The 12,267-nt window shown below is 40.3% G+C and overlaps 1 protein-coding gene across 13 annotated transcripts in view; it reads right to left on the reverse strand.

Annotated features, from left to right (window-relative positions):
- EBF1 (EBF transcription factor 1) overlaps positions 1-12,267 on the reverse strand; it is a 412,231-nt gene that overhangs the window by 71,422 nt on the left and 328,542 nt on the right. For all 13 annotated transcript variants that reach the window (XM_005558408.5, XM_065547012.1, XM_065547013.2 and 10 more), the window contains one exon: positions 10,555-10,681. In XM_005558408.5, the coding sequence (XP_005558465.1) occupies positions 10,555-10,681 (127 nt within the window). The remainder of the gene's footprint in view (positions 1-10,554; positions 10,682-12,267) is intronic.

The raw sequence follows: 12,267 nt of genomic DNA on the forward strand, positions 1-12,267 counted from the left end.
TAGCATGCCAGGAGGCTTACTCAGCGCAGGCTCTGGTACCCTTCACCAGGGTCCAAGTCCTGGCTCCTCCACTTACTAAATAACCCAGGAAGTCACTTCACCTGAGATTTTTGGTCTTAAAAATAGGCTAATAATAGAGCTTGTCTTTACAGATTCTCAGGGGTGGCACAGGGGGTGGGGGTGGGGGATTCCTTTACATTTAGCAATTGTAGAGAACAAGAAGATTGAGAGAAAAGATAGAGTTCGTGTGAAAAAAAAAGGTGTGGAATAGGAGAGAATAACAGGAGAAAAGTCAACAAATGTCAAAAGCCCACTGAAGTGGAAAACCAGAAGAGCGGGGAGAGAAAGGAGGAACTCAAAGCTCTAGCAGGAAATGCTGCTAGCCACAGAGGATCAGAGAGGGACTTACATTTACCTACATTTTGTTACAATTTTGGATTTGATTACGTTTCAGATATCATTAGGGTTTTAGATGAGTTCCATTTTAACTTATAAAAAGCACAGCACGTGGTGGGTCCCAGGAAGCTGGGCAGCGTGATTATGGAATCCACTTACCTTGGAGGTTGTTCAGCTCGAAAACAGAAGCAGTGCCACACTATATAGCTAAATTCTTTTGGGAGGTGGTCCCAAGCTCTCAGGACATCGGGTCCTTGGAGCAACACACACCCACTCAGTTGGGGATGGCTGATAAATTTCAGATCCTGACCCCAGATAATCCATGTGTAGGACTTATTGACCCTGTGCTGTGGGTTTTTCAGAAAGAAAAAGAGAGGAGAACCCAAATTCCAGGTGGCTATGCTTTAACATGAAGATAATGATATATCTCATTATAAGATTCTGCTGGGGCATAAGAGGATTATCAATGACTAAAAGTTGTTTTAAATTCATAACTCCCTAATATTTATGTATTTTCAAATGAAAAAACTATGATATAAGATGTAACTCTATTATGGTAATAAGTCAGATATATGCATAGGAAAAATACCGCAAAATATATATCATTAAACAATATTAATAGCTCATGTTTACTGAGTGTTTATGTAGAAGAAACTGGTAGGAAGGTAGGCAATTTCAATAATATTTTAATTATGTTTTATTGGTGCTTCCTAAATGATCTGAAATCAATATGTATAACTTTGCAATAAAGACTGAAAAACAAGAGTGAATGCCCTAGTGGGTTCCACGTCTCTCGGTTAACTTTAACAATGAACAGGACTGGCATCCACATCACTGCAAACACAGATAAGAAAAACGAATAGGCCGGGCACGGTGGTTCAAGCCTGTAATCCCAGCACTTTGGGAGGCCGAGACGGGCGGATCACGAGGTCAGGAGATCAAGACCATCCTGGCTAACACGGTGAAACCCCGTCTCTACTAAAAAAAATACAAAAAATCTAGCTGGGCGAGGTGGCGGGCGCCTGTAGTCCCAGCTACTCGGGAGGCTGAGGCAGGAGAATGGCGTAAACCCGGGAGGCAGAGCTTGCAGTGAGCTGAGATCCGGCCACTGCACTCCAGCCTGGGCGACAGAGTGAGACTCCGCCTCAAAAAAAAAAAAAAAAAAAAAAAGAAAAACGAATAATCCTCCATCAAACATTTGGAATACATCTTAGGAAAAGAGGAAAAGAAATTTAGAGTTCCGCTTCCTCCTCCTATTCCACAATATTAGAGGAAGTTTCAAGATATATAGTCAAACGCTGAAGGGTTAATTTATCATGATGCTCGGTTTAAAAAAAAAAAAAAAAAAAAAGCTTGAATACTTCCAAGTAGTTTATTGGCTTTGAAAACCAAATCATGTTATATCATACTAAAAAGATTAGAGGTTCAAAACTTTACAGTGTTGCATTACATTGGCAAGAATACATATACAGCTCAGTTCCTACCTTTATTGTTAATAGCTTTCTAATCCCTTACCAGAAATTTATAGTTTAGAAATGGCAACACATCTTAAAGATTAAAGCCATGTGACAAATAGTTCATGTTCCTTAATAACCAAATCTCATGCCTTAGATTGGGCGAGCTTATCTGCCTCTTCCTACTATACGGTTTCATTGGTAGGAAATACTTTATATCCCTATTACATGAATGATGAATGGCACCGTTGGTTATGGTCTGTTATTTGCTTGGCTGTAGTCAATATGTTTTCTTTGGACAGGGATTTCTGTGATTTATCTCTCTCCTGGCCTTATCACTTATTAACTCTGGGTAGACAGGAAAAAGCCAAGGTTGTATATAAGGCCTCGTGGCTATTTAGACCTCTAATGTCAGTGAAAATATCCCTTTTAATGATCCTGTTATACTAGCTACTCAAGTCCTGATTACACTCCACTCCAAATAGGAAATAAAGGTCATATTTCTTGGAAAGTATATATGTAAAATATGCAAAATAATATGCTTCCTTCAGACCAGCTTTATTCTTTGCAGAAACGGCTCTCATTCTATAGCTGTCACAGAAGTACAATGGTTACTTTCAGTGACTTTGTTGTTGTTGTTGTTCCCATTATGGCACCAACAGTATTTAACTGTACAAATGCCAGCAGATTCAGAATCACTGATCACATCAGCATACATCTCATCAGGAAAAATCATATTTTGTGGGGGGGAAAATAAAGAAGCTTGGGACCTACCCTTTGTATCACAAAAGCAAAAAGAATAAACACTCCCTCTGCCTTGAATTCTTTTCTTTGTGTGTAAATGGTTCATTTGGAGTCATATTTAAGACATGTGGACAGGAGCAGCCTGTGAATTTTTCTTTCTTGTTGGGTCTATTCCAATTAGGACACTGCTAAGGCAGAGCTGCTAGTCAAGTATTCATTACCCAGCCCTCTTTCGGCTGAATCCTAAGTGAAAACAATCTGACAAAAAAGAAAAACATTCTTGCCTTCCTTTCTCCAATTCTTCCTGAGTTTGCTGAGGCTTGTCTTTATAACAATTAACATATGTATAGAATATTACACTGAGCAAAATATTTTCATGGCCATTTTTTCACTGATACTCACAAGATCCTTGGGATGCACAGAAAATGATGGCCCTACCATTAAGTTGAGGAAGACGAAAATCTAGCAGCTTTAACCCCTCTGTCTCCCTCATCCCCACATCTAACCCATCTCAAAGTCCTTTCCATTTTTCCTCTTAAATTCCTCTTGATTCCTCTCACTCCGTTCCATCTCCACTGATTGCCACCCAAATCAAAGTCACCAAACCTCTTTCCCAGACTACTGCAACGACCTCCTAAGAGGTCTTCCAAGATACATTCTGGTTTCCTATGCTTCTTGAAGCCAGAGTTAGTTTGTTCCCAAAATGTAAACCTGGTCACATCCACCTGTCGTTTCAGACACTTCAAAGCTGTCCATTGTTCTTAAGGTAACAACCAAACTCCTCCCCACGGCTTATAAGGTTTTACATACACGTGTCCCTGCCTACTTCTCACAGCCTTCTCTCTCACAGTTCTCCTCCTCCCTCTTGATTTGTCAGCCTCATGACAATTTTTTTTTTTTTTTTTTTTTTTTTTTTTTTTTTTTTTTGAGACGGAGTCTCGCTCTGCCGCCCAGGCTGGAGTGCAGTGGCCGGATCTCAGCTCACTGCAAGCTCCGCCTCCCGGGTTCACGCCATTCTCCTGCCTCAGCCTCCCGAGTAGTTGGGACTACAGGCGCCCGCCACCGCGCCCGGCTAGTTTTTTTTTTTTTTTGTATTTTTTAGTAGAGACGGGGTTTCACCGTGTTAGCCAGGATGGTCTCGATCTCCTGACCTCGTGATCCGCCCGTCTCGGCCTCCCAAAGTGCTGGGATTACAGGCTTGAGCCACTGCGCCCGGCCAGTTCTTACAGTCTTCCAAGGCACCGTGTTTCCTCCCATCTAGGGCCTTTTCATTTGCTCCCTCTGCTGGAAGACTCATTCCCCAACCCCATGCTACCCTCACCCTTCAATGATTGTTGGGTTAGCTCTTTGTCATCCTTCAAACTTCAGCTCATGTGATTTTTTCTGTAGAGAAATATCTCTAACTGACTGGTCAGGGCTCCTTTATTATGTGCTGATCAAAAGCACTATTTCTGTCTTTCTGGACACGTACCAGGTTTGAAATAGTAAACTTATGAACATCCATTTTCCTCTTAGTCTTTAAAATAAAGAAAACAGGGATTGTGTCTGGTTTTGCTCAACACTGTTTTAGGACTTGGCCTAGAACTGCTTTAGAACATTGCCTAGGATAGGACAGGCAATCCACAAACATTTGTGAGGTGAATGAATGAAGTAACAAAAGGAAGTGGTAAAATCAGAACAGGACACAGGTATTTTTATTCCTATTCTTAATGCCTAGAAAGAAACAATGTATTTAATCATAATCAAAGCTGGCACATACATAACATCAAACTCTAATGACTAGGTTTTTGGATTTTCAAAAAAATATATACCCCCTATCTGCTTTTCTCACTTACTTTTGGGGAGCACTCATACTGGACCAGGTACTGTCAGGATTGCATTACATACATTAACACTTTTACTCCTTAGATGAAGGTACTATTAAAATAGCTCCATTTTACAGAAAAGAAAATGAAAAGTATTTATAAGCCAAATCTCATTTTTTCATTTAAACAAACTATCTTCTATGAATGTAAAACTTCAAGTAGAAAGGGACAGATTCTTAATTAACAGCTCTTATTTACATTCCATATTATCCAGAGCACAAAAATCAATGAAGACCCATTGATCCTGGGCAATATGTCAATCAATTATTAGCACCTATTGCAAGTAAAATGCTGAGCCAAATCGCTTCAACATAGTATATAAAATAAGATTGAGGAAGAGTTTCTCTTTCTTCATGAAGCTTGTGGACTTTTTATGATTTGTCTACAAACAGAACAAGAGAGCTAAGGACAAAAGGAAGTGAATGATGAATGGGATGGTTTTAGCACATGGAGCAAAAGAGATTCAAGGACAGAGACTCTCCCAGTCAATCAAGATGAGTTACAGGGAGGACCAAAGTCAGTTCCGGAGCCTGTAAGCAACTTGTCCTAGGTCTCACAGCCAGTGAGTAGCAAAGCTGGGATACAACGCAAGACTCATTGCTGTCAGCCCAGGGTTCAGTATACTATACCCAGGTGGTCTGAGAACACTTCAGAGAGGTAAGAGTTTGAACTGGATCCTTCAGGTGAATCACCATATCCAAAGTAGCTAAAGTGAGCTGGAGGCACAGCAAGGAAACCGGTTTGACTGGAGCATCATAAGCCCTAGCCCCAGAGCACAGTGAGCCAAACATCGGGACTTGGGCTACATCTTACATACAGTGAGCAAAGAGGGAAGGTTTCTCCACAGGGTAATGACATGAAAGTGGCTTTTCAGAAGTGTACTGTAATGAAGAATTTATGTAAGAAAAGGCTAAATTGCAGGAGATCCATTAGGTGCAAACTCTCCACTTCTTCCCTAAAACTGATGACTTTGTTCAAGCCCAAAGTGGCAGCCTTCATTTTGTGGAGGAGGTTTCCAAGAATGAGAAACAGCTTTCTGGTGAAAACTCTGGAAGCTGGAGTTGAAGCTGATTATAACCTAAATACTTTTGAAGAGAGTTGGTGATAGGCTGTACTCCTGTTGCTAGGACCTCCAGAGGAGGGGCTGAGATAGAAATAAGAGAACAAGCATGTGTCATTCTCTAAAAACGTTAACACCAGAGAACTTATTAGCTGTGTGATGCATTCCTGCAAAAATATTTGTTTTAAGCAAATTATTACATTTACACTTATGCATTTCTTTTTCTTGCTACTTTGTTTACACTTTGCTCCTTTTATTTGGGGTTGATGGGTGTTGTTTCTTTAAACTGATACCTATAGTTGTGTTACTAAAAATCCCAAAAGACATTTCTTAGATTTCTAGGAAGAGGACAAGGATGATAAACAATCCATGGAAAATAGTTATTCCTGGTAGGGGCTCAGAAACAAAGGAATGAATCATAGTGGGCACCATTTATTAATGGAAACTACTAGTATCTAGCCTCATGCTAAATACAGTTCCGTGATCCTAAAACTTTACATATGTTTCCCTGATCCTAAAAACAACCCCAGCAAGGTATATTATTATTTCCTTATAAAGATAAAGTGACTGTGGTTTAGAGGCATCATATGATGTCCCAAGGATAACCTCTCTAGTAAATGGTAGATCTGAGAATTCAATCTATATCCATCATCTTGAACCTAAGCACTCAATCAGTATGCGAGGTACTATCCCCTTAGGAGTGAGGGAGGAAAGGATAAGGGGAGTAAAGAAAAGAGAGAGGAAGGAGTAAGGGAGATAGGAGAGATGGGAGAGCAACAAGAAAGTAAGAGGGATAGGGAGAAAAAAACAGAAAACTTAAGTCATAGTAAAAGCTGTCAAGTTCCACAGAGCATATGCAGACAAAATAGCCCCTCCTATGTGCAAAGCAATGTGTTATGCATTGGCAAGGGATGTGGAGTTATTTTGGGCACAAGGTACAAACAGGAAGTATTTCTACGAAGAATTCTCATTTTGAAGTTAGTTCACAGGCGAATACACAGGAATGTGGGTTAGTCCTTCCACAGGAACAGGAAATTGGGTGAAAAATGTTTAGAATTGGAAAAGTCAGTGGTAGAAAAGATCTGATAAGTGACCTATCCAGACATCTGAGTTGTTAGATGATCATTCATCAGGGTTTTCACCAACTTTTGGGGGGTCAGGTGGTGTACAGCTCTCAGGGTACCCCTAGGCTGCTCAAACCTTGCCCTGGTGGCCCATTCTTCCAGTCACATATTCCTCGAGATACAGAGACGTCTCTTACAGAAAAATAACTAGAATGAAAGCAAAACATGCATTTGAAATTGGCCACTTCTCATCAGGAAAACCAACTACAAAACTTTGAGGAAGCAGCTAAAGGTGCCTAAGAGTCTTTTATTAGCTTCCAAGACTACTTAGGGCCTAGCAGGAGAGATCACGATTCTAAAGGATCCAAGTCACTTAAAGACATAACAACTTCAAGAAAACAAGCTGTGAGAATAATAAAGGTATTAGGGAGAGCCCTTACATGGCAGTGAGGTTATAGTGGATTTAATTCCCACTGGACTGACTGACCAGAAACGATGATAGTGCTTTGAAATCAATCCTGTGATTAGATAGCATTTGTATTTCCTTCTCTTAGAAAGCATTTATTGAAAACTAAAGTCAGCCTTGCCCTACATTTACATAAGAATAACTGGACACAATAAAGTAAGATCTAGAAAGTGCTAGTGAGCTTTTCTGCTTCTAATCCAGTCAGGATTCACTTTCCAGAGTCTGTGACTCTTATCGGACAAACACAGGGGCATGGCACACTAGCAGCTGTGGATTCCTCGTGCATCTCTGGTCTGAAGGACCGATGAGAGAGAGATGTATGCTTGCTTACCATCCTTACAAGTGGAGTCAGCTTGCAGGCAATCTGTGCTTCGTCAGATTCTTCCCTCCCCAACAGGTCTGCCTTTATTAGTATAGATTAGGCCATGCTGTTCCTGCCTTTTTTCTTCTTTTTAATGTTATCGACTTTTAGAGACATTCACATCTACAAATGCCAACTCTCTCTTGCATACTTTAAAAACAGCAATAAGGCCTTAGTTTGGGGTGTTACTTTTCAGCTCAATAATATTTTTCAAGGGAAAAATTCCAAGTGATATTTCACTAAGAAATAAGAGAGTTAGCTCACCCAATCCAGAAAACCAAGTCTCACATCTTGAAATACTATGGATGTTAAAGAAAATGAAGTGTGAACTTCTGTGGGTGGACAAAGGAGGGGTGCTGTACATTTACAATGATCCGAGCAGTTGTTTGGATACAAAGAACAGAGAGGTTTTATGAGCCATCTCTATACCCTTACTAGTAAGTGGTGACAGCAGAGGTAAACTGAGTGAATCACAGAGGCCAGTAGCCCCAGCCATGAACAAGTAACGCATGGTGGAGGCATTTAATGCTAATGATCAAAAGGTCCGTGCATAGGTCACCAATGAACACAGATTCCCTTTCGTTAGAAATGATGTGATGTCATAATAACTGTTAACAGCCAAGTAACTATACCAGAGGGGAAATCGTTGTGCCAATCTCTTCAGATTTTTATTTTTCCAATATGGGGAGAGGTTAGAACTCTCTCCTAGAATAATTAAAAAAAAAAAAAAAAAAAAAGTTTCTTATCTGGTGCCCACAGTTTGAGGCCAGATCACCAGAAGCATTTTTTCATACCTTAAATTTCTCACAGATGTACACACGTGCATATGCGCCAACTTATTGCTCTTATCCTTAACTACTTTTCTAGACTTGAAAATCTGACACTTTAATCTTAATTCCAGTGTGCTATAGATTTTCTAAGATGTGATTTCTTAAATTGATGGCAATTTTTTTTTTTTTTTTTTTTTTTTTTTTAGTGTTTAAAAAAACTCCAAATATTGATGGATCGCTAGCTCTTTTCTTTTGAGAACTTAAGTAATTTAATGAGGGTGGTTTTTTTTTTTTTTCTAACTTTTATGGCCAGGTGGCTCTAGGGGATATTTTGTTGAAGACTGATTAAAAATAATTTCTTCTAAATGAGACCTGACCACAAAATGGAACCATTAATGGGCAGGGACGTTGTCACCAAAGCGGAAACCATGCCTGATTGCCTCCTGTACCTCCCACCACACAAGCATTTTCTTCTTTTTCTTCTCCTTTTCTTGTTCTTAATAGCTGAGTAAATAAGCAGCCAGCGAGGCCTAATGTTTTCGGCCAAAAACAGAGTCCAAACTTCTCAGAGAAAACATTTGGCCTCTGTGGTTTTGAAATATGTTCCAGAACACCGAGTTCAGTGGGGAACATTGTGAAAAACTCCCATCCATTGGAATGATGCTGGGGAATGTTACAGTATCAGGAGTTTCAATTGGTCCTTTTCCTGCAGCCCCATAATGAGACTTGTAAAACACACACACGCGCGCGCGTGCACACACACACACACACACACACTGCTATGTGGAAGTTCTCATGGGAAAAATGAATGGCAAGAAATCCTAGCTTTAAAAGAAACAGCTAATCTGCTAGTTTGATTGTTCTTCAAAACTTATGCTGAACCAATGAGCCTAATTAAAAACACTTGGCCTACTTCTATAAAGCATCATAGCTTTCTCTATGCTTCGTTTGTATACACCACAAAACTCCAGATAGACTATTATTTTTTCAAGTGCTCACTAACAAAGTGCTGACTTTGTTGGGATGGCTGAGCTAATTTCTTGAACTCAGTGTGAAACCTTAGCTAAACAAAATTGCGGTAATTTTCCTTAATTTGTAAAAGTGATTGGAGTGCAAACAAAATTTTCCTCTTGGGTCAATCCTATAATTTTCAATTAACTAAAACTAATCGTCAGGCAGGCACCAAACCTGCATTTTGTTTAAAGGGCTGGGAGGCATTTCCAAGGGTCAGGATGCATTAATTGTTTTTTATAATTTCAAGGGGGAGAGAGAGAGAGAGAGAGAGAGAGAAACTGGGTGACTAAGAAGTACGTTTGGTTTTACTCCTAATATTGAAATACAAGGGAAAGATTCTCTGAAGTAAAATGTTACAGAAAAATAAAAGTCGTCCATTTAATTGTATTGTTATAATTATGATTTGTTAACTGTTATCCCGTCACTGCTCTGTTATCTCTTTGTGTGAAAGCAACTTCCGCTCTGTACTTAGTCTGGCCTTGTGGTCTTTTACTGAATGGAAAAGGAAACCTGGGACCAGTTCGTGGAGACAGTTACCACTATCCAAGGATAACTGACACTAAGCAGAGGACCCAGAACCACACTGCACTTGTGGTTCTTTGACCAGCAGCATCAGCCTCACCTGGGAGCTCTTAAGAACCACAGGATCTCAGGTTCTGCCTAGACCTACTGCAGCAGAATGTGAATTGTAAACGATCCCTGGGTGTCTGGTTTGCACTTCACAATCTAGGGATCTCTTAGAGTACACATTGGGCATTCAGCCTTTATACTTGATGTAATTCCACAGCGATGCTGCCTGGTTCTGTCTGTCTGATGGGAGGGAATTCACATTCACTCTGAAACCCCAGCTTCTTGCCACAAGGCAGATCCATGTGCCAAGGCTGTTTTGGGAGGACAAAAATGCAGCATACTTGGAAAGAAGGCACCAACCCAGAATTAAACATGAAAACTACCAATTGTATGTAATACAAATGCGGTGAACAGGCTAGAGGAAAGACGTACTGTTCCTGAAAGCACAACCCTACTCCATAAAGCAAACAAACCCTAACAAGGTGGCTTAACATCCAGAAACTCAGGATTATCTACACCTCTTTTCCCCTTCTCTTATTTTTCATGGGGCATCTTTAGGCATCCAACCAGTTATTTCAACAGATCCTGCCATTCAGCATGGACACCTAGATGAAATCTTAATACAATAATAAAAGCACCATGTTTGCTCATACATATGGTAAAATGAAGAAAGAAAGCAGACTTTAACTAGATTGTAAAATAAAATATATGCTTTTAGACATAGAAGACAAGGGGAAAGACCCCATAGGACCAAGGCAGTTCTGTGCTCACCATCTGCAGTGGTTCTTACCTGTGTAAATGAATCTGCCTGGTGTTCCTTTGCAGAACTGCTTAGATTTGTAGGACAGTGTGACTTCCACAACACCAGGGATGTGCCGAGGAGGGGTCTGCACACGGATGGCATGAGGAGTGATCAACTGGAGGAGACATTTGGGGGGAAAAATTGTCATTTCAATATTTAAAACTTCACAGTCTTCCTAACAGCTCTCCATAAACAAAGCTTTAAAACACATAATTAAGCTGTCTATGTTTAAATCCAATCTTGATGGAACCTGCGTGAAAGACACTGACAACAATATTTACAAATGCTCTGAGTACAGCCATAACGACATTATCTGGGTTTGCCTACATGGCCGGCCCTCTGCTTCCTGGTTTGAACAGGGAACCTGGCCTAATGAAATGATTTATCTACTACAGGATATCCTTTGGAAAATCTCTGAAGCAGACCAAATCAGAGCTGAGCTTTGCCATGCCTCTCCAGAAGTTGATAGGCCTGGTGTTTGAACTGAGCCCGTCAACATGTGGAAAACACAGAAGTAGGGAAACAGTAGGCCAAGGCACTCTGATTAGCTGCAGTGTGCACGTATGAAGTACCTCTGAAGACCATTTGGTAACTACCAGAGGCACAATCAAAGAGCTTAACAGGAGAAAGAAAAGAATCTGCCTCCCTGGAATAGCTTATGGATCTGGCAGAACTAAGGACTCTCCATAAAAGGGAAAGGGAAAGGGAAGGCTGAGGAGGCTGCGGAATGATCACTGGTCCATTATGCAACGCCACGTGCACAATGAGAAAGTTCATTTCTGAACTCTGCTGGCAATCAGATTACACTATGAAGCAGAATTTATTTTTTATTACTCTTATCTTTGTTTACATAACTAAAATGTTATTAATGGCCATAAAACTGGCATTATCTGGTTCTTTGAAAAATCCAGCCCTGGTATTTGACTGGTTGACCTCTGATGGTGCTGTATTCTACATGTTCTCTTTCTATGGGATTCTGCAAGTGTCCTCTTTGACTCCTTTCAGATGCAGTTAGCTCAACATTTGCGGTATTGAGTCCACTGCATACAGTGGATAATTTATACGGTATACATGAGTTTAAACTAACATGTTTGTGCTGTTCTCTCATGGGAATAACTTAGAAAGGGCTCCTTATTTCAATGTGCAAACCAGGCCCAGTTCAAGTGTTTTTCCCAGAGAATCACAGATAACACCATGAGAGGCTGGATACAGCCCATGGGTCCCCCAACTGGATAAACCGTTGTAACACCAAGTCCTAGGGAAAATAATTTGAGAAAGTTGTTACTGCTAAAGCCCACAAGTAATTTATATCAAATGTTGCTTTCTGAAACAAAGAAAAAGTCATAGCTGCATAAAACCATTTTAACTTAGCAATTACAAATGCCTTATCCTCTTCCATAGAATACATGGAGCCTTGGCTTATTTGCTGAAGATGCACAAAAGATATTTCAGTAAGGCCATGCTTGTGTGGAACCCCTGAAGACTGAGTTCATCTCCATGGCTTAGTGTTTTCAAAGGCTAAGGTTTTACCCAGCAAAACACACAAAAAGGTTTCTTAAAATTTTGTTCTATACAGGAACAGAAAACCAAATACTGCATGTTCTCACTTATAAGTAGGAGCTAAGTGGGAGGTACTCATGGACATAAACATGGCAACTACAGACACTGGGGACTCCTAGAGTGGGGAAGGAAGGAAAGGAA

This window comes from Macaca fascicularis, chromosome 6, assembly GCF_037993035.2.
Source record: "Macaca fascicularis isolate 582-1 chromosome 6, T2T-MFA8v1.1".
Taxonomy (NCBI): Eukaryota; Metazoa; Chordata; class Mammalia; order Primates; family Cercopithecidae; genus Macaca; species Macaca fascicularis.